This window comes from Setaria italica, chromosome IX, assembly GCF_000263155.2.
Source record: "Setaria italica strain Yugu1 chromosome IX, Setaria_italica_v2.0, whole genome shotgun sequence".
Lineage (NCBI taxonomy): Eukaryota > Viridiplantae > Streptophyta > Magnoliopsida > Poales > Poaceae > Setaria > Setaria italica.
The window spans coordinates 44028843-44051959 of NC_028458.1; the positions used below are offsets into that span (position 1 = coordinate 44028843).

The window sequence follows — 23117 nt, forward strand, 5'->3', positions numbered from 1 at the left end:
ATGTTAGGTATCTTTTGTAGTGTAGTATCTTTAGCGGAACGGGATTTACTAATCTGACAGCTAAAAGAACTGTGCTAGTAACTTGACATCCTATTTTATGCTTCCCCTCCTCTCGTATACTCGTTGAAGAGTAATGCTCCATATTTTCCTTTCATCTCGGGATTGTCGGGTTATTTCCCGTGTTGGCAAATAGAGTGGATGATTACAATCAATCGGACGATCACCCCCACTCAATTTGAGCTAAGAGGATAGGTTTTGTTTGGTTATTTAAAGCTTAAAAGTTTTTGAACATTTTTTTCTTGTCGAATCTCACACATTAACAAATTGGAGGCTTGAATAGTTAACACAAAAGATTAATGGTTTTCAATGAACAAGATATGGACACTGCTCGGTCCTAATGAAGTGTTCAAAATCATTAACTAAGAAACTTTGTATATCCTGGACACAACCATCCTTTCTTTCTAACAGAAGGCCCAACCCCCCGAGAGAGTGGCGATCGAGGATGCCCAATTCAGCCCATACCTCTTCGTGGGCTGTCGTCTCCCCAAAACGGCATCAACATCCTTCAAAAAAAAAAAACCGGCATCAACGCGGCAATCCTTCGACGCAGCCACGCCCCTACGGCCCTACGCAGGCAGCGAAACCAACGCGGCACCGGCAGCGCTTGACGGCGGCGCGTCAGAGGCTCTCGGAGGGAGGGCGTGGGCTTCTCACTGGCGGGGGCGCGGGGCTAGGTAGGGCGGCCGACCTACCTTGCCCTATCGGTGGTTCCGCCACCGGGTGGTTGTTTACCCCGGTCAGCAGGCGAGGCGGAGTCGGCGACGCGCCGATCGCCACCCCCCGTCTTCCTCCGTCGCGGGCTGGTACGGTGGCCAGTGCCGTTCTGCGGTCGCCACCCCTTCTCCGAGGTTCGCCCCTCCCTACTCTTTCCCTCACCCACACAGCGGCACAGCGCGACCTGACTCCCGATATATGTCTTCCCAGCCCTCCCTCCTGACATCGGAAGTTCTGAATGCGGAATGCCCCCACTTTTTTTTTCAATGCGCGGATACCTGGATTCTACGGCGCGTTAATTCTCCATCTCCAATCCAGGCCCAGTGATGGCGTTAACACTGACACCGTTTGGTTCTCGGTGGAACAATTGAACATGCTTAAAATGTGTTCAGGATTTAGTACTACTTGATTGAGCTTCTTTTCTTATGCTAGCTACAAACCAGAGTTCACTGGGCTCCTTGCTACACTCCAAATCGCTCAATCAAAGCAGAATTACATAATTGCCTTCACCTGCGCTTGGAAATTAAACTAAAGCCAAGCTGCAAGTGTAGTATACTAAGGCCTTATGGACTGCCTATGATTCCATAGGCTGGAAGATACTGTGCAAATGGCAATCACAAAACCTGCTAGCTTATTGGATCAGTGCGGAGGGAGCTTCCCTTCTAGGAACGATGAGAATAGTGCCAATGCTCTGCGAGGCTGGTAGTATGGGACCATGTGCCCGGCTCCTCTGACTGTTGCGAAGACCAGGCCTTTATACCCAATGACGTAGCCAGCAACCTGCCGTTTAATGAAAGATTAGAGAACCGATATTAATTGTTCACAGCTATTTCTAGACGAAATAATGCATCTATGATGTTTCAGAATGCACGCTCTTTTGTGTCAACTGCATCTCAACCAGGACAGTTTTATGTTCAAACTTATTTCCATTTTGGTATTTTAAGAGATTAGTAACTTGGCTATCAAATTGCTTTGGGTACTAGTGATCATTTTGTCAAGCAACATGATGGATCATCCTCTTCTTTTTATTTTTGCAGGAAGCACATGTACAACTTGATCCAAAGGAATCCTGTGACATGAATGCTGATATTCATTTTTCATTATCGGATGAACACTGGGCTATGTACCTCATTATCGATGCTCCATGGACGCCAAGATGTTTCTATTGGAAGTCCAAGAATGTCCAGCACATACTGTGTCGAAATGAATGAACACACGGCATCCATATCACCACTGATACACAATGGTAGAGTTTAAATCACAGTTTTTTTATGTAGCATGTTAATCTAAGTATTTTGTCACACATGAAGCTGAACAATGTACCTGTACAGCCATATTCTAATGCCACTTGAAATGAGTTTCTTGATTGATGGCAGCATTGTCTCTGGTGAATCTTTCCAATTATCAAATACATGCTGACTGCTTGAAGGAAACATAGAATTAATCATAAAAATGCTGTACTATTCTCCTTGATGCCCAATTGCTAATCTAGTAAGAGGTTTACTTGAAACTGAACAAAATCTCAAGGTATAAATAAGTATGCACTGGGGCATGTGCACACTCTCACACCATTGAGGATGAATTGGAATGCGTGCATTTTGATGCATACTTAATGGTGTGGATATGCAGTGCATGTGGCCCTAGACTCACCTTTGCTTTTCCCCTGACTGAATGGGTTAAATATCTTTGTGATTTCAAATAGTTGTTTGCTGAGGGGGCAGAACATAGGCTTCAGAACCTTTTTTGCATATTTATGCTAAAGGAATAATTATTGTCAACTGTGGTTCACATACTCTTTGATGGTTGGCTTGTAGAGGCTGTCGCTAATTTTTTATTATTAATGCTACTGAGAAGTGAGCAAGAAAAGATATATAAGTATTCTGTTCCTGTGGCTTATATAAGTTATTGTTTGTACATAAAGCATCTACCTTTCCAGATTGCTTTAGCAAAGCCAATACCAGATCGCTAATAGGGTCGCATAAGGGGTATGGTCTAAAATTGCACATAAATTGGAGACAAATATGATAAACATATTCGGATATTCAATCCACATACCTACAATCCATCCATGGGTAGTGTAACCCTGTTGTGTTTGCATGGAGTGCCTTTTGGACCTCAGGACGATTTAGGTAAGAGGAAACATAGTGGTTTGTGCATGGATCGCCCACTAGCTGAAAGTAAACCAAAAGTTTCAGTATCTGAAGGATCATATAGAAAGGGAATTAAAAAAAATATATGTGAAACTTATGGTTGGTGCTGTATACCGAGTCACTTGATTTAGAAGGATTTGAGGCATCATGGCATGTTGGTGCATAGATGTCATAGTCATCAACATTTCCTTTTTCCTGGGTAGCTAAGTTCATGGCATTTTGGCAATCTTTAGTGTATGTCCCATTAAAGTCACATTTATCCTTGATGGCTCTGTAAGCTTTTCTAGAAATCATAGCATGCATCCAATAGTAGTCAAACGATGCTCTTAGAGTCAAATTGTCATCCAAGTCTGCATTTCCAATCTGATCAAGTTTTACAGAGTTACCATTGGTTAGGAATTTACCGATCTTATAAGTTACAGAAGCAGCTATTGCTGAAAACTTACCGCAACACCTTTAAGTTTGACATTAGTTGCATTGCTGGCTCTATTCTTAGAAACAATCAGATTAGCAAGCTCTGGTATATAGTGACCCGCATAGCTCTCACCAGTTATGAAGAAATCACGGTCCCGATACTCAGGAAATTTCTCTAGCCAATTGACAATAAAGGTATAAGCATCGTCTGTGGTTCTTTGGTCACCGGTATTATAATAATCTGAGGTAGTGTTCGAATATGAGTACCCAACACCAGCTGGGATCTCAACGAACAGCATATTGGCCACTGCATTTATGGATCAACAATGGAACACATAGGTGTTAATCCAACTAACTTATTTGATTATTAGTCCAGTGAAGGTTTAAAGTGATTTACCTCTGTTCCATGCATGCCTTTTCCTGTACAGTGTCTTGTTGTCATTACGGACAGAGAAAGGACCAAGTTCAAGCATGGCCCCAGATCCAAAGGATGAACAGCCGGGCCCTGCAGATCCAGTAAGTGTTTCATCTTATTCTTTGAAATCTAGGCATCTTGCTGCAGCATTGCAAACATAGATGATATATGTTCTAGTATCATTGACGTGATTTTTTCCAACTTTGACCCTCATTATGGCAGACAAATAGACCTAAAAAAGTTTATAACAGCATCTTGAAGAAAGAACTAGGTGTGTGTTTGATGGTGTATCTCCTAACCTAGCTAGAGCTCTAATGCTCGCTGGTGAGGAATTACATGTGTGGGGTTTGGCCGGGGCCAGAGGTATTCCCTACCTCCTCACCCTTGGACCGGATTAGGTGCTGGAAGTGTTGGTCATTTTTTTGTTTTACCAGGCGTGCTTTTTTCCTGTAAAACTCCGAGGGTGTGTGTGTGTGTGCTGTAAGGGCTCTTCCCCTTTTTTCTTCTTAATATAATGATACGCAGCTCTCCTGCGTGTTCGAGAGAAAAAAAATCTTGAAGAAAGAACTCCACAGAAATATGAGGTGCTTTGTTTATGCACTAAAATGTGTTACAAATTGCGGTCAACAGAGTCAGTGTGCATACCTCCATTTAGCCATAGGACTAGCGGTTTGTCCAAGGGATCTTGAGGAGCCTCAACAAAGTAGTAGAACAATGCCCTTCCAGCCTTTGCATCCACCGTGACATATCCTGCATATTGGCCAAATTCTACTACCCCTGTTTGCCCTGGCATCGATACAATCTTATCCTGCTCCTGTAGATTATTTTTTGGGTCTCTACCTCTATGCACTGAGGGACTAGTTCCATTCTTCAAAGTCGAGTCTTGTTTTCCTTGAACATGTTTGCTGGATAATATCCAATGATCAAATTCAAGAGGCTGGTTGGCCTGGTTTCTAGTGGCTATGTTTGCAGCACTGGAGTAGAACAAGGACCAAAGTATCAGGAGGCCTCTTTTCATTTTGATAGGAAGCGTGTGCATGGGTGTTTGGTGTCTTGTGCTAGGTTGCCATTGGTCAATCTTTATTTATAGAGGGGACATTCTGTTTGCAATACAGTTGAAGAGTCCTCCAAGGAAACCATAATATGATTGATTCTTTGACTTTTCCGCGCAAGTTGGACTTAAAGCTCTAAATATTCTCTCTTTCTGATGGCATCTATATTAGTAATGCCAATGGTGTTCAATTGAAATTCTAAGTTTCTTTTTGTTGGCTGCGACCTAACAAAGTCAGCACAATTCCTAGAAAGGCACAAGAGCCATCTCTGGTTCAATTACACTTATTATATGGGAAAGAAAAGGAAAATGTATGCAAATCAGATTGAGGGTGCCTCATCCATCACAAAATTGGTTATGTGTACTGTGTGTATCTTGATCTTTGACTTTATTTTTCTTAGTATCGTAGCTCCTCATAAGCTTCTTGTTCACTCGGTTATATTCTGCCAAGATTCCCAGGCATCTTTACTTTAGTGTGCCTTTCTGTTGTGGTCCCTAGTCTAACCAAGGGGTTGCACTGCATCCATTGCTTCTGATTGCCTTTTAACTCGATCTGCGGGGGGTAAGACAGCCCCCGGGCATTTTGTTAAGAAGAAGAAGACCTCCTCACGCAGGTCGAGAAAACCCCCGAACCCCTGCCCTACCCTTACATAGTGGCACCGTAGCCCGTGTGAGACGACCAACGACCTGGGCCGAGCCTTAGACCTATGCTTTGGTGTGGGACAGACGAGGGGATTTTTTTAACCCCAGCCTGAAAGTTGCTCCCACGGGGAGTCGAACCCAGGACCTGAGGAGTGCTACTAGAGCCACCTAACCAACTCAGCTAGAGGCTCGTTCGCGAGTGCCTTTTAACAGGAGCACTGTAAACTGTAAAAGTGTATTTGAAGCAATAATCCAGCCATCCCACAGAGCTGGTTGAAGTCAGACTTCTGGCTTAGTGCAATGGTCATTATCATAGGAAAATATGTTGTTTCTTAGTTTCTGTGTGGCTTGACTTGTTATTCTCTTAAATTGAGTCTCGACTTTTGTTGATAAAAAAAACTTGTGAAATTTAATAAGGATTCATGATTCTTTTGTACTGCTGCTTTCAATTGGTTTAGTAATCACAATGCTGTCGACCAAAATTGCTCTCTTTGAGCATTATAATTTTCCTTGAAGCAAAAAAGCACATTTATACCCACTACTTGGAGGTGACTTGTTGATAGCATCTTGTCAGCACCATCACTGTATTGATGCATCAGCAGTTGACACCTTGTCATTTCCACTTCAATCAAGTTGAATGTTACTTCCATGTTCCATCTCATGTATCTTCAAAAGAATAATTTGATCCACCTTGCAAGTATGTGGGCACATTCTATTTTGTTCTTGTGGTGTGGCTTTCAAGCAACCTGCCCTTTCATCTGAAACTTTCCTGTAGAAAGGTAGATTCCAAACTTGAGCTGTGGGCATGGAACAAATATTTTCACCAAACTGCCATTGACTGTTGACAGTAGCCCCTCTTCAGGAAAAGGAAACCTGAAAAATAAAAATCTTTTAGGAAAAGTATAGTCTCCTGTGTCTTTTCTTTTTAAGCTATGTTTTCTTTTTGCTGGCTGTGTACAATTCATAAGGTTCCTATGCTGCCTTTGAATAGACCATCTCCTACCTCAAATCTATGCGGGCATCATATAACCATTGTATTAGTGTATTTCTCTCCTTATTTTTCATTTCGGTTGGTTGTCATGCACTGAGTGGACCCACTTTGGATTAGAGTTGAAAAACGAGTTGATGGGACAGGAGGCATCAACTTTAGAAGGGAATCCACTTTCTAGTAGTGCACATATGCAAAATGCCTTCCAAGGCAACACATATTGTCAAAGAGAGAAGTGAGCAAGGAAGGAAGATGGATAGAGCAAGGCTTAGAAAGGCAAGGAATATTTCCTACTGTTGTATTCTGGTCCCTTATGAGTTCATATGTTTACCATTATGAATAAATAAAAAACTATAGTCAAGTCAAGTTTACTCTGTACAAAAAATACCATCAAAATCATCCTTTAGTGGCCATGCCAAAAAGATTCCCCAACACCAATGGGGGTCAAAGTCAACTCTTTTTTTTTTGTCGTTTGACTTCTGTATGTTGCAGATTGGTAAGGAACCTGCCCATACTTTTTCTTGAGCAAACCAAAGCACTCTCTGCTGTTGGATTGCTTGATGGGCCTCCTTAGATGCTGCTCTAAAGAACCATCTAGTGGTCCATGGAAAAATACAGCAGTGAGGGTACACCAAGTATAAGAAGCTAGTCCCTCTGATTCGAAATATATGTTGTTTTATAATTCCTGCCGGTCAAATATTTTTAACTTCGACCATCAATATACAAAGAATGACATACATTTATGATATAAGGTAGATGCTACTAGATTCATAACGGAAAGTACTTCCATAGTGTTTAAATATCTTTATTTGAAATGACACATTTTAAAGAAATTTTTAGTCAGGTATCACATTGTGTTGATGCCCATAACATCATTTATTTTGAATCGGAGGGACTACATGCCCATAATGGTGTTCAAGGATATAATTGTACAATTTATCTGTAGAAGTTTATGCTCTGCTACTTTCTTCTCCTTAATAAAGTTTGTGTTTATCCAACTGAAATTCATTGGAACCACGAATGAGAAACATCCACAAACGTACACCTCCTTCCACCATTTCCTGTAGGTACAATTCTGTTGTACTAAATGTGAAACTCGAAACATCTACAAATCATAAGCTATAAGAGGTCTATATCTGGCGCAAAAATGCGACCATTTCATGATTAGTATTTCATCAGAACTGCTTAGGCTTAGGCTTTTTGTGGAATTTAGATGATTCAGAGTACAATGTTCATTTGTTGTAATAATCTCCTTCAATGCAAGCAAGTCTACTATGTTTGGCTAGTATGTTTCTATTATTTTTTCTGATGAACTCCGGTGTATCTTTCATTGTTATAACAATAAAAGAACAGAACCTTGTAAAGTTCTAATCATTCAGGGGGCATCTTCCCTTGCAGGAATGACGAGAACAAGGTGAGCGCCCTTTGGGGTTGGTAGGTAGGAACCATATGTCCAGCTCCTCTGACCGTTGCAAATACCAGACCTTTGTACTCAACCACATAGCCTCCAACCTGCCATTTCATAAAGAAACAACGGGTTTCAGAATCCTACATGACAACAAATGGTTATACCATACCATTTGGTTTGTAATTCATACCTCACCATCATCAGAATACCATGCCCTCCATGGTGAGTTTATCTGCAGCCCCAGGATGTCTAATGAATACAGTGTTGAAGTCACTGGACACACAGCATCAATATCACCACTGAAGATAAAATAAGTCATTCTTAGTAGGGTGGCCTAAACTTGTAGGGAGGTGTTTCCATGAAGGGAGTACTCTACTTTGGGGGGAATTTGATCAAAGTTGAACTAAATCATAAGGATTTCGATACAAATGACCCATATCCAAACAGGCCCTTTGTAATGCTTGTGGACTTACCTATACAGCCATGTTCTTATTCCACTTGAAATTAATTGCTGAATAGATGGCAGCATAGAGACTTGGGCATCTTTCCAATTTTCAGGAGAAATGATATGACTGGTGCTCAGAAAGCATATATGACTTTGTTAACTAACCAGAAGGCTAAATTTTATTATGAAATACTTGAAAGAATATCAGTTATGTTTCTTTCACCTGCAATCCAACCATGGCTGCTTCAATCCTGTGGTGTTTGCATGAAATGCTCTCTGCACCTCTTGGCGGTTCAGATATGATCGCATATAGTAACTGGCGCAGGGGTCAGTGTTGGTTACCTGCAACACCATACAATCAGTTTGGGAGAAGTGAATTTGTTTAAAATCTGCGAGATGACTTTTACCGAGGCATGATGCTGTCGGGGAGCAGAAGCATCCCAGCAGAAGGATGCATAGATGTTGGACTGATCAATGAGGCCCTTCTCATTATTAGCTGCTTCTATCGCGGTTCTACAGAGTCCTGTGTATGTTCCATTAAAACTGCAATTTTCCTGGACTGCTTTGTGAGTTTCTTTGGAGATCATAGCATGTGTCCAGTAGTAATCGATGGTCGCTCTTGTGTTCGTGTCATCATTGAGGTACGCATTTCCAATCTGTTTCCAACAAGTGATTGAGTATATAGTCTGACTCTATCCATGGAAGCATTACTTAGTACTAACTATTTTTGTTTGAAACTTACAGCAATTCCTTTGAGATTGATCATAGTGATGTTCATGATTTTGTTATTTGACAGAATAGTGTTGGCAAGCTGTGGTATGTAGTGGCCACCATAACTTTCACCAGTTATAAAGAAGCTGTGGCCCTTGTACTCCGGGAACCTCTCAAGCCAGTTGATGAGGAAAGTATATGCATCTGCTGTGGTGCTCCTGTCACCAGTGTTATTGTAATCTGATGTTCTGTTCGAATATGAGAAACCAACACCAGCAGGGCTCTCAAGGAAGAGCATGTTTGCCACTGTCATCCAGGAATGATCTGTCAGCACAGAGGTATTAAGAGTGTTAACTGCCATATGTAACCTTGTGGGAATCAGCCTACCATTGTTCCAGGCATATTTGTTTCTGGATAATGTCTTGTTATCTCTGTTGACGAAGAATGGTCCAATTTCAAGCATAGCACCTCCCAGAGAAGAACAACCAGGCCCTGAAATTTTAAGGTAATTCTTTCTGTAATTTCAAAAAGAATATCATATGGTGGAATTGTTGTCCATGTGATTTTTTTTCAGGAATATATGTCTAAATATGCTAAGGAAAAGGTTAAGTTGTGAACAATTGAGATCAGTAGCTAAGGAGTGCAAGTACAAAGTACACAACATACAAATAGAGCAATCCTTAGCATTTAATGTGAAAAATATATTATATGTGAAACACTTTGTTATCCGTGAATTTTAAACAGAGTAACCCTCAACCAAACTTTCACAGGAAGGACAAGCAGCACAGTACCGAATATCTTATCTTAGTATATAGGAGTAGATATAAAATTATGAAAGCAGAAGGAAAGTGAGGCAACGGAGAGTGCCACCAGGTCAAGTTTGGAGGGGTGACAGCTATCTGCTTGGTGGATGAGGTTGCTCTAGCTTTAGATAAGGGGCGTGCTTGGTTCCCAGCCACGGGCTGCCACGCTACGGTGCGGCGCGCCACAGCCTGTGGCGGGGAAAACCAGTGCCACAGCCACGGGCTCCTTTTGCTGTTGACTGTGCTGTGGCGCGGGGCACTGTGGCGGGGAACCAAGCACGCCTAAGATTTCCTCCACTTCGCACTCCCATTCATTGTGCCTCAACCCTTCTCCTACCTGATGCCTACTCCATCTCTATGAGTCACCTCTGGAGATCCCACAATATCACCTCTCTCTCTCCCTGTTCTCATCTTGAATGTTTCCTCCTTCCCTTTCTCCTTTCCGCTCACCTTCCTCTGCTCCCTCCTCTCCATGTGACTCCATGCCGCTTCCCTGCACCCACTCCATCCTCTTGTTTCCACCTCGTGTTGCCTTGACCCATAATACTATTTTCATCACCCTCTCCCACGCTGCTGGCAGGGAAATTGTATATAATCAAAAGAAAATTTTGACAACAGTTTGCTTTTTTGATTTTCCATATTTTCATTCTTCAACAGAAGCAAGTTTTTAGCAATATCATAGATTAACTTACCGGATTATAAGGTAATGTGTAAATGGTTCTCACTTACAGAGCCAAGTGCATAACTTGATTAATTGGAATCTTTTTATAGCTGAATAGTTCAGAACTATTTCATCATGTACTAGGTGCTGTCAAATTTTATGCTGGACACAGCCCATCTTAATAACTTCCTTTGTTATCAAGCTTCTATGTATCATTTCCTACAAATGAAAGTGTTGGGGATGTTACTCCTCCAAACAGGGAAGAGAGAGAGGGAGGAGGGTAGAAGGGTGGAAATGAGAGGGACAAGGCGGAGAAACATAGGAGCAAATGGGGAGAGGTCTAGTGAGTCCCCTTCTCATGACCTTTTGGATCCTTTATATAGAGAAGGGAGGGGATAGAAATTTTCCACCATGCCCCTGGTGGGTACGTAATTTACAAGTAGGCCCTTGGGCTTTCACACAAGGCCCATTTCCTACGTGGGCTGGGCCATTCCCCCAACAGAAAGGATTATAGTTCATCTGTAATATTCTTCTATATAAAATGTAGTTCTTTTTTGTCCTCTCCACTTATTTTCCATGCACTTATCTTTATCAGCGGTATGATGACGAAGGTATGTTTCAAGATATTACTGTGCGAATTATTAATAAACAGAACTATTGAGCAATGACCTGAGTTTATGCAGCTGTTGATAACCATGCGGTGAAGGTGAACAATGAGTAAGTTATGAAACAAAAAAAATGGTCATGAAGATTTATGATTGCCGCCGTTATTTTGGTTAGTCGACATACTAAATCAATTAAGGCTTTGCAGAGCTTGGAGAGTCTGAAAATTAAAATCTATTGTGTGGCATCAAGGATTAGTGCATCCAACAAAGGATCAACTTCGAGCATCATACTAGATCAGTCGGCTTAACAATCTGTAGAAGAATTACATGTGTCCTGTAGAAGTAAATAATAGCCAGCTCCATTTCCATTTCGACAAGCTAAGGTTGATACTAGGTATGATAGACTGTCAGCTTATTGCTCTTTGCGTGATTTTGCGCACTCTTGGTGGTGACATTTACTTAAGCAGCAACTAACACCATCAATTGTCAGTTCTTCCAATAAATGCCTGTGGATGTTTTGTATTTGGTAAACCACTGGTAGGTCATTAGAACAGGAGGGGGAAAACTAGTTGGTACTGATCTGTAGCAAGTTCCAACTGTATTTCAATTTTGAACCTTGAAACCATGATTGTATGGATGGATGGTTAGGACAACTATCCTTTTTGCCAGACTGCAACTGATAAAATACAGTGAGCACAAAGCAACATCTAAGCAGAGCATAGAAGAACATTTGTCTGACGAAATAAACCACATAGCAATTGGTTCCTTACCTCCATTCAGCCACAGGACCAATGGCTTGGTGGATGGTTCCTCAGCAGCCTCTGCAAAGTAGTAAAAGAGGGCCTTCCCAGATGTTGCATCAACTGTGACATAGCCTGCATACTGATCAAAGACAGCCTTTCCCGGTTGCCCAGGAAGCTCACTGATCTTATCAACCTTTTTCAGCCCATCTTGTGGACCCACATATATTGGATGATCCATGCTCCAACTTGTAAGCATTTTATTGTCTATTCGATCATGCTGCATCTCCATTCTTGACCTGGAGAACTCGTGCAGTCGACCAGCCTCATCCGCAAGTGACGCTTGTATGAGTATGAGGCAGAAGAATTGGATGGCAAATGCATCTCTTCTGATCTTGGAGGCCAAAGGAGAACACCTCCAACAATTGCCCATGGCCGGTGTTTTTGTTTGGCCTACTCTGGATTAGTTGAAAGGGTCTTATATAGAGGGGGCCATATATGATCGTCATCTTTATCTTGTTGGGTTTGGTTAGAAATAGATACGCTGGAATACTGGATCATGCCAAGGATATGACCACATAACAGCCTTATATAGCGATAACTGATTCTTGAATGTGCATAGGGAGAAACGCATGATGTCTTTTTGTTTAAATTTTGTGCTCCAAATTTAGTGCCTTGCTCGGTTAGTTGGGTTGATCTAATTCTAAAATGAAGGTGTATGGATGTTTCAGTCAAGAATGAAAAATAATATACAAAAGATACAATATGCTTGCATTTTTTTTAGATCAGAATACTTTGGTAAAGATATTAGACGGAGCATCCCAATGTGGGTACGATACTACTTGGTACTCTGAACTTTAAAGTTGTGTGGACGATTGGAATCTGTTCCATCCGACCACAAGTGGGAATGAGGAATTTGTGCTCGAAGGACTGATTTTGCACGCAACAGTGTTATGAACTTTGCATCATTCTTCTTATTTCCTAGCACCCGAGTTCTAATATCATTCATCTTCCAGGATCTGCCAAGCAAGCAGAAGCTACCATAGCGACTGAAACTTTACATGGTTCACGTCAATTGACCCACGCCAGAAATTGACCGGAATCTGTATTGTTAAAGGGCGAATGAATCAACAATCAATTGGCCTTGCATCAGCATCAGGTATCTTGTTCTCTTCTCCTTTTCCTAGCACTGTATGGCACCACAGATTCGACTAGATATCCATTGAAGTGCACTGCTGTATGAGTAGGATGGAAGATGCTCCGTGCCTGTTTTTGCAGCTTCCTTATCCGATCCGTCCAATAGGGTACCACATAATGTACTTACTCTGTACATGGTTCATATTGTTTTAGTAATCGCTACTAATTATGGCCATTATCTTTATCGGTGCGCAGTTACTGTTAGTGTTAGGCCTGTCATTTTGGTAAGATGGACTTGGACTCAGACTGAGAGGTGCGCTGCCGTGGTGGAGCCCAAATAGACTTACCACATGCCTAATCATTCTTAGAACAACAGAAAATGAAGTGGCATGAAAAACTGGATCTGTCACGGTAGTTTTTGTTCTCATTTTTTTTTTAGAAATTCCAGGGCTTTTATGCATTTGCAACCGGACCAAAACAGGTTCAAGCAATTACAGTACTGGGTGCACATCTCGCGCTTCAAGCAAAAAAAAAAAGTCCGCCAGAAACAGAATTGTGGTATCAGACTCAAACTTATACAGCACTACGTCGAGAGCGTCAGAGCAAGTTTAGATCAGGTCACCGATCTCCACCAGTGTTCTGATCAGCAAGTTCCCCAGATGTATTTTTTACACAGGTTCAATAAAATTGAATAAAGTTCATTCCAATTATTGAATTAGGTTGTGCAGATTCTTATTTCAAGTCATTTAAACTTTTTTTGAGTGGCATGAAAAAAAACAAAAATGTATACGATAGACCTTAATTAATCATAAGAATTAAGGAGTAGAAGAAAATGAAAAAAAGAGAGAGAACAAAATGGAATGAGGGGGCCCTGATGGGCTCTTTATTTCTAAAAACAACTGTATATCGTGATTTGGAAGAGTATGTCTTTTGGGCTGGCTTTGACTTGATATATTGGCCTGCTCTAGTCTCGGCCTTACAACATTTGTACTAGTACTAGCGGTAGGCTGGCAGCATGGTGGAGTCTCACAGACAAAAACAGTTGTTGCTGTGGAAATAACAGCTACCACCACGTGAAACCTTTCGATTGGTAAGTTCAAATCACCATATAAACAGATCTTTTCTTTAATAGTAATTTGTTTGTAGGTGTACCATACTCTGAATGGTATGAGCCGGCCGTTTCCAATTTGGCATGCCCCGCTGAATTGAGCAGGTTGGAGAAGAGAGAGGAAAAATGAGCCTGTCTGTTATGACTGTACGTTCTCACTTGCTTATCACCCACCTTCATGCTTGATGTTTCTTCCTCCCACTTTTTCGTTTTTTACATTCCTTTACTGAAAGCTGCACCCCAAAAAACTTCCCTTAGAAAGGTTCACCTGCACATTAAAGGAGAAAAAAAAACAAAGGAAAAGGAGTCTCGGGTTATTGGTCTGATTCAGCACAATCAGTTTCATCCTTAGCTTTTCTCTTTGAATAAAGGCAAAGCAGATTAAGAGTACGTGAGCCAATCACCAGATTAATCATAAAAAGAAGGAAACACGTGCTACAAACTTGTCGCGAGGTCTTTGGAGTTTCTTGCGTATGCTTACTATGTGTTCCCTTGATATTTGCTACCACTGACACCTCACTTTATGAAGTAAAAAGAAAAGAAAAACACTCAACTGGATAGATGGTGCGATTTTTTAAAAAACATTAGGGGGATGACTGGAGGAAGTTAAACACAACAAATACTTTGATTTAAAGCAAAACAAATATATCGCTAGTTTTTTTAGGCCAAACATTATGCTCTTGTTCAGTGGAGAAAGTGGACATTACTGCTAGCAGATCCGAGAGTAGCACGAGGTAGAATCTGAAGGACTGTAACGACGAGCACGTCGCCATCGCCCCTTGGGCTCTTCTCTTGGCATACCAAAGAGAGCACGCCATGAGGCCAGCTGCAAGAGTTTGGCGATCGACAAGTGTACTCCACCTTTAATCCGCATGTCACGAAGCCACACGGCACGTACCCATCGGTCATCTTTTCGTTCTTCCGGATGGTAATGTATCAATGGAACGGTAGTAATGTCTCACTGATGTGTCGCAACACTAGTAACATTGCCGGAGTTTAGCACACTCTATCCACTCTGATGGACTCGCTCGACGCATGCCATCAGTCCCGATCACACACGCGCGATCAAACCACACTAGAAACAGTCCCCTTTTCTAGCCTAACCCTCTTTCGCCGTCCCGGTGCTTTAGTCGCCGGCCGGCCGCCTTTCCTGGCGTGCGTGCGTGGCCACTGCGCCGGCCGGGCCGCCCGGCCGCGCCACCGCGGTAGCCCGCCGAGGACCACCACCGGGGTCAGCCACGTGCGCTGCGGCGGCGTAGGCACTGGCGTGCCCGCTAAAGAAACCTGCAGGCTTTAGCCGCCGCAGCTGAGGAGGATGGCCGGCCGGCATGTGACGGCTACTGGCTCCGATCGCTGTAGCCCCGGCGAGTGACACGGATCCTCCGCCGTTGTTTATTGGCGCCGATCGAGGCGATCCCGCCGCGCTAAGCAACCGTGGAAAGAGAGGCGCCCTAAGACAGATGGCGCCCATCATTTGTTTTCGTCTGGATGGATCGGAGCCGGAGAGCGATGATCTACGTCTACCGCACCCACCACTGATGAATGCAAAAGTGGCCCTGCTTTTCGCCGCAGGCCGATGTGAACTGATCCTCGCTGCGCTGTACCAGCCAGAGAAGCTTACGCATCCGGCCGTGACGTCACGCCTGCGCCTCAGCAGCAGCCATGGAGCTCAACCTCGTGGAAGAACATGTACTCATAACGGAGGAACGGGAACGGACCAATCAGTAACGCGCATGCTGCGTTGGAATCGGCCACACCCAGGCGTGCGTGGTCGTCGTGAAGACTGACCGGGGATTATCGCATCCGATCCCTGCAATCCTTTTGACCGGATTCCATTTACACGTAAACTACCGTATATTGGTACGCACGATTAGTCGCTGCCAAGGGTATCGCTGCTGTCCGGCCGGCGTGGTACGCATGCTGCGATCGCTTTCCGGGAGCAGTTTGTGGCATTGATCGCTGCGTGTGTTCAGAACTTGAGATCGATCAGCCGAGCCTGCCGCCTGCGCGAGACGAGACGTCGCGCTCTCTCTGAATTAGGCCTCCGCTCTGACGGTGCCAACTGCCAACCAATGCAATGCAGCAAGCTCCTTGGGTTGCCTGCTGCTGCCAATGACACGACACGCTCCGCGGCGCTGGACCGCTCCTTTCCGCCGATCGCGACGCCGCATGGGCTCCCGCAACGTGCCGGCCCCCATCCGCCGTATTCACTCATTGCCTTGCCTGCCCCCTCATGGATCTGCTCGCCCGGCCCCCATCCTCCGGCCGGTACGTGCCGCTGATGGCTGCTGCCTTGAACGTCGGCGTCGGTATGGTGGCGACTGGCGAGCGAAGAAGACGACGGGGACGCGAAGATCTCCAAGGCGCGCGGGACGACGCCGCGCCGGCACCAACGCGCGCGGCGTCCGCCTCGGCTAGCTGCACGTTCTCGTTGATGGCGAGCGATCGCGACGGCGGGGCGTGGTGCGGATGCTGGGCGGACACCGATGCCTGCGGCGCAGGGACCATATCGATCGATCCCGGCGTCTGAATCTGCGAGAACGCTAAGCCATCGATGCAAGCGACACGACGCACAAAGGCGAGGCGAGGCGCGGCGCCGACGTGCTCTCCAAAGGAAGTCCGTGTCGCGGCTGACTCATCTTCTGTCTGACTGAAAAAGAGAAAAACAGGGTCCATCGTTTAGTTCGGTTGCGATCGATCTTCTTCTGACCGAGGAAAGCGTCCATAACTTGTTTTATTTCCCGAGCGGAATTTCGCTCTGAATACGACATGGGAACACTGCAAGGAAGTATGGTAGCTGATGAATCAGTGATGACGGTGGCGTACAGTTCTGGAGCAGTTTGCTACATGTTCTTATACTCTTCAAAATTCCAAGCTTCTTCACCTTGTTTTTATCTGTCACTCTAGAGGTCGACTTTACGCATGCCGTCGAATAATCCATAGAAAAGAAGCAGTGACCCGTTCTTGTTGCATTCATGTAAACAGTATCGCGACAGGTGCACGTTGCGTCCATGGGGTACTGTCGACAATGACAAACCAAAAAGATGAAAAAGAAACGACGATCGCACATGCCGTATCCTAAATTACGACAATACACCATGCCGGTTTTCACCGTATGGTCCGTTCAGTTACCCCTGGGAATGCAACAGCTAAGCGCGTGCAGTTTTGTCTTCTGGGAGTGAAGCATCATCAAAGCTTGCAGAAGAAGTGCCACAGCCCTTCCACAAAAAAGAAGTCTGCTACTGACGAACGAACCTGACCATTTTCTGGCCTGAAGATTGGCTCCCCGCTGAATCTCTCGGAAAGCTACGGGTCCCTGTGCTCAAGCATACGATGTTTCGGGACCTGCTCCAAGCCTTTTGACAAACGCATGTCGCATTTATAGGAGACTGTTGGACGTCACAAACGCAAGAGCACTGTGGCCGTCCCGTGCTCTCGACCTCTAGTTTTCGGTTTCGTGCCGCTGTCCACCGACAATTGCCAAAAGTAGCAGCGATAATGAACACTGTTAGGGACTGTTTGGATACGAGATGCTAAACTTTAACAGTGTCACATCGAATGTTCGGATGCTAATTAGGAGGACTAAACATGAGCTAATTATAAAACTAATTGCAGAACCTTGTGCTAATTCGCAAGACGAATCTATTAAGCCTAATTAATCCATCATTAACAAATGGTTATTATAGCACCACATTATCAAATTATGGAGATTCGTCTCGCGAATTATACTCCATATGTACAATTAGTTTTGTAATTATATTTAGTACTCCTAATTAGCATCCAAACATCCGATGTGATAGGTGTTAAATTTTAATAGGGTGTTCACCCCCTTAAAAACAGAGATCAAACTCTGATGGACGACCGTCATCGAGGTCGCAAGTCTGAAGAACACGAGCAGAGGAAGACTGAATTCTGAATGTGGATTCCATTGATTCCTCTCAGTTCCCCATGATACAAAAGCAACTAGTTACAGTGCCTCGCGAGAAGGCGCGAAAATAGAAGCCTTCCCAGCAGCCGAGGCCTAATGGTGATGGTACTCAAACAACAGCAGCAGCAGCAGCAGCAGGAACAAAAAAATAAAGATAAAAACAAAAAGGATTGGGGACATGGGAAAACGCTAGCAGGTTCTATGAACGACGCTCTTCTTCTCCTAACAAGCTGAAGAGCGTTTTCTTCCGCTCTGGAGGGAGGGAGGGAGGTGGTAGCCGCCGATCGAGTTAGACGTCGAGCTGGTGATCTCGACGATGGGTTCAGGTGGCGTTGGCGTCGACGAGCCTGCGCAGGAAGTCCCTGACCTCGGCCGGGTCGCGGAGGGAGAAAGACGCGGCGGTTTCCTTGGGGAACCTGGACACGAGGATCCCAGCGCCCTGTCCCCGGCTGCGCAGCACCTGCCCGACACAAACCGTGGAATGGAACCGTCGTCAGAGGCAGAATATTTCCTAGGAGTATTTTTTTCAGCAGCAGAAGATTTCAGGCTCCGGAGATACGGCGGCGGCGGCGTACCTTGAAGGCGTCCTCGTCGGTGCGGTCGTCGCCGACGTAGACGGGGAACACGTCGCTGCGCTCCGCGTAGCCGAGCGCGTCGAGGAGGAACTCGAGGGCCTTGCCCTTGTCCCACTTGATCATGGGCCGGACCTCGAGCACCTTGCGGCCCTGGGTGAGGCGGAGGCCCGGGTAGTCCCGGAGCACGGCCCGGACCCGCTCGAAGAGCGCGCCCCAGGCAGCCTCCTCCACGCAGCGGAAGTGCACCGACAGGCAGAACTTGTTGTTCTCCACCTTGGCGCCCGGGATCGACGCCTCCACGCTCCCCACCAGCGCGGCGTACGCCTCCTCGATCACCGGCAGGAACTCGGCCGCCGGCTGGCAGAGCACCGAGGAGAGGAGAGGCTCCATCAGTGAAACAGCTCGAGGAGGAAGAAGCTTAAGCGTGTCGTTTTCACCGTAGTAAAACCTTGTTGCTTGCAAGGATGGATGAGGAGATGATGTAAATTTACCTTGCCGTGGTTGTTGGGGTCGGCGGTGGGCCCTCGGATGTCCATCCCGTGGCTCCCGGCGTAGTAGAGCTCCTCCAGCCCCACGAAGCCGAACACCTGCACGAACCAGCACGTCAGCGTCGTCCTCACGCACGTCGCCGTCGCCACCGAGTATGGCAGCAGGGTCCGGCAGGCTACCGAACACTAATGGCCGGCCGCCGCAAGGGGGGTGGTAAAAGGGGGAAGAAAAGGGAGAGCTCGCGCCAAGTGGAGGAGCTTCTAGCTAGCTCGCGCCTCTCCTCTGGCCCCGTGAGCAGCTACCGGTGGCTGCTGGATTGTGCGTGTGTGTGTGGCGGTGAGAGGCCGAGGAAAGGGACGGACTTTTCAGCGAGGAAGAGAAATGTGTGTGTACCTTGTCACGGCAACGCCCGCTGACGATCGCCGTCGGGAAGCGCGCCGCCACGCCGCGAACGGCCTCCCTCATCTGCGTCCAGAGTTTGACAGGGTCGGCGTCAGAGGATGGATGCCAAAATGCTTTGGGCAGCAGAGCATGCTCTGCTTTCCTATGCATGCTAGTCAGATGCGAGGAGGAGGAAGATGAACAGAGGATAACGCACCTCGTCGGTCATGACGGCGCGGTCGGGGTCCTCGACGATCGGGGACAGCGTGCCGTCGTAGTCCAGGAACACCGCGACCTGCTTCCCCTTGGCCGCCGCCGCCAGCGCCTCGAACCGCTCCAATGCCGACGGGTGCCGCTCCTGTACAGGACGGTTGCATTTAATTTTTTTTCCCCAGCGCCAAGGATTTGGCTGCCAATCGGAACCAAGAACATGTTTTGGTTCCGCGTTTGACTAAGCGGCGGGCGTGTATTTTTACTCACCATCCAGTCGTCGTGCTCCGCGTCGGCGGCGCCGGCCAGGGGCGCCATGAGCCTGTGCCTGGGTGAGGAGGCCTTCATGGAGTCGAGCCAGGACCCCATCACAGCGGCGCCGAGGTCGACCTGCGCCGCCAGCTTCCGGCACGAGTCGCCCCCCGTCCTCGGCGGCGGGAACGAGAAATGCCGCGCCGCCGCCGCGACGACGGCGTCCTCGGGGCCGAGCACCACGCCGTGCTTCGTCATGGTCACTGATGGCTACTCGGCAACCGACCACCACCGATGGATCAAGAACAGTGGCGGTGGCTGGAGGGAGAGGTGTGGGATTGGAAGAGCAAGAGAGAGGCGCTGGATTTGCCGATTCAAGCTGTTGAAGGATGCTTCTAGCAAGGGCTGTGTGGGGGAGTTTGGGGGAGATGGGGAGGGCTATTTATAGGTAGGGGAAGGGGGGCGGCAGGCCTGCCCAACCCTTTTCGGTGCCTGTTTTTTCCTCCCTATTTTTTTTTTTGCCCAAACACACGAGAGTTTTCTTGCCCCCTGGGTTGTTGAGAGACACGCACCTCAGGAAATCACAAGGGGTATTTGTGTGGGACCCTTCTTCCTCATCTTTTTTTTGTTCATCAGACCTTCATTTTTCTATTGCTGAATTTTGGTAGCTCAGAAGTATGAAAATGCATTCCAAAAAAATATGGGCAGTGTGAATTAGTACTCTTTTTTTGAACTAACAATAATCTAGGACTTTTGTTTTCTGATGCACTTACTTTCTGATGAAGCATTTCTTAAAAAAAAAGGAAAAAAAAGAAGACAAAACACCCAGCAAAAGTCAGCTGTTGATCTGGTCAAGGTTTGCAGCCAAGGAAGGAGGCCGAAGGATCCAAAGTCTCAGGCAGCTATACACTAAAAAACCTTCGCGTTAACCAACACACCAACCGCTTTAACTAACGGGGCGTCGCAATTTCGCAACAGGAAGGGGGGGAGGTGGCGGGCCCCACGGCCGGGGAGGGACCGGACACGTCGGATCCGGTCACCGGTTGCGCTGTCTCCCTCCACGCGTCCTCGCAGCGGCGCCAGCCCGGACGCGCCGCCCTGGGCCCCGCGTGGCGCCGGCGTGTGTCCACGTGTTCCCCCCGGGAGCTAGTGGGTGGCGGGGCCGCGTCGACATGGATGTGGGGCCCGCAACGGTCGCACGCGCCGAGCAATTGCGCTCCTGTTCCTGTCTTGGCTCCTCCTACCCGAACCTCTCCTCTCGCTGTCGTGGGAGTGTATTCTTTCTCCGTGACTCCACTGAGATGTTTTTAATTTTTATTCATACTTACTTCAAGAAAATGTGATCCACTCTGGTAAAAAGAAAAAAAGGCGTGATGGCCTGGAAATTTTGATAATGACCCATTTAGTCACATGAACATAGTAAGTAGGTATTGTCTTTCTTTGGAAAAATAAAGGACCCAACACTAGAGAAATTTAGAAAAACACAAGTTTTCTCAAATGCTGCTATCTCCAGTTATTCTCTCTCTCTCTCTCTCTACAAATGTAAGTATTTTCGACTATGCACCTGGACAAGCATTTGTCCAAGTACATGCCTGTATTCATGGACGAAGGGGTAGAACATTAACATAGTCTACAAAGCTAAGACTTTAGTTAGTAATAATTGTTGTGCAAAAACTGACATTTGAAATAAATTATAGATATTATCAATAAATACTTTTGATTGGTGATTTTAGTAACATCTATATTGTCCACATGGTCGAAATTAGAAACGTTTGATCAGCAAATAATAATAAATGAGGCATCTTTAAATTGGAAGAGTACGGCAACATATTTACGAGCCAAATGTAGCATGTTACCAACTTTGGAAAGGATAAACAATGCTGCTTAAATTGACATAAATCTCTCTCCCTTTCTTACTTTTTGAATAAGTTCGGCACCTTTAGCTCGCTAACTTTTGAACAAGATTTGATTATAAGCAAAAAAAGCAACTCAGTTTTTTGTTTCCCAAGGCATGAACTAACCTAACCTTTTGAGGGGGAAGCCGTGAGTGACCTTTCCGGGAGGCTCCCCTCAAGACAACAGACAGCCCTACCCTAACTAACGCCCATAGGAAAACCCCCTTGTGCATCTGTGGGCTGTTTCACCTGTCGTGGACACCATCACACCACACCAACTGTTCCTTTCTTCAAAAAAGAAATCAAGGAAGCACACCCTTCTAGAATTGGATGTCCACATTACTTTATATATCAAAAAAAATTTACAAAATACGGCTATATAAGCAGAATGGTAAATTCATCAAATGGCACGCATTCCCTTCCTGACATGTGGACCCTGGACCCACGTGTCATAGGCACAACGAGTGCATGGCATCTCATCCATTCCCTCGCAAGGAAAACCAGAGCCTGCCTGGTGTGCCATGACATCATGGTTGTTGCTCCTTAGCCCTACCTTGGTCCATAAGATGGATCTGTTTTGATTCTTGCTCGTCGAGAGAGGGAAGATCTTGAACACTGTAAACGTCACGGACGTAGAAGTTTCAGAGGCATCGTGCACCTCTCTAGGCTGCTCTGGGCCGGGTCTGGGGCCACCAAAGCAATGCAATATTCAAATGCACGATGCTTGGAAGATTCTTTGGTCGAGAGCGAGACCGTCAAAGTCACAGTTTCTAGGTCACTACCCCTCCACGCCAACCCCTTTTTTTTTCCTAGTTTTTTTAGTGTAATTGTATGCGAGCATAATTGTACGCATATGCATACAAAGTCTGCTTTGTCAGAACTTTAGACTTGTGTTTTGCGAGTCACTTGTATATTCAAATTGCATGTGAAACTACTGCATTGATTCTGTCCCAGTACTCTACCGTGGGATACTGTTTCTTTTTGGTTCCTGGCTCTGCAACTTGTGAGGAACGGAGAAGTCCAAGTCTCTGCTGTGCTGTCTACGTGACTTTGACTCTGAAGGAAAGGTAGCCGCTGCTTCTGCATGCATGACTGACTCTCTGTAGCCTACGGTTGTGTTTGGTTGCCTGGCTAAGTTCTTAACCAGGTTAGTCTAATGCAGCTTGTGATTGTTTGGTTATCTGTTCAGAGTACATAGTCAGGCTAGTGCAATGAAAAAGAGCACCTAAGTCAGACTACACTAGTACGCCCGAATCGAGCGTACTAGCTAAGCCAGGTTAGATTCTAACCAGACTAGATCTAAGCCATGTAACCAAACACACACTACGCTGGCCC

The 23117-nt window shown here is 45.7% G+C and overlaps 3 protein-coding genes across 3 annotated transcripts in view; 1 reads left to right on the forward strand and 2 right to left on the reverse strand.

The window, feature by feature from the left end:
* Positions 1 to 1126: 1126 nt before the first annotated feature.
* On the reverse strand, positions 1127 to 12272 carry LOC101785244. Its single transcript, XM_004984124.4, has 16 exons — positions 11838 to 12272; positions 9386 to 9490; positions 9030 to 9304; positions 8695 to 8943; positions 8511 to 8629; positions 8316 to 8414; positions 8033 to 8141; positions 7812 to 7946; positions 4399 to 4837; positions 3736 to 3843; positions 3371 to 3645; positions 3039 to 3287; positions 2830 to 2945; positions 2098 to 2193; positions 1902 to 2007; positions 1127 to 1554 (listed from the first exon to the last, which is right to left on the reverse strand). Exons 1-16 carry the CDS (start codon positions 12238 to 12240, stop codon positions 1414 to 1416), a joined length of 3024 nt encoding a protein of 1007 aa, XP_004984181.2. The 5' UTR covers positions 12241 to 12272; the 3' UTR covers positions 1127 to 1413.
* Positions 9367 to 23117, forward strand: part of LOC101785129 — a 16582-nt gene continuing 2831 nt past the window's right edge. Inside the window, exon 1 of the mRNA XM_004986877.2 lies at positions 9367 to 9503. The gene's annotated coding sequence lies outside the window, so the exon portion shown is untranslated. The remainder of the gene's footprint in view (positions 9504 to 23117) is intronic.
* LOC101786844 (probable trehalose-phosphate phosphatase 9) lies at positions 17955 to 20297 on the reverse strand. The gene is made up of 6 exons (XM_004984129.3): positions 19906 to 20297; positions 19643 to 19783; positions 19438 to 19509; positions 19047 to 19142; positions 18556 to 18912; positions 17955 to 18440 (listed from the first exon to the last, which is right to left on the reverse strand). The coding sequence occupies exons 1-6, from the start codon at positions 20143 to 20145 to the stop codon at positions 18303 to 18305; spliced, it is 1044 nt and encodes a 347-aa protein (XP_004984186.1). The 5' UTR covers positions 20146 to 20297; the 3' UTR covers positions 17955 to 18302.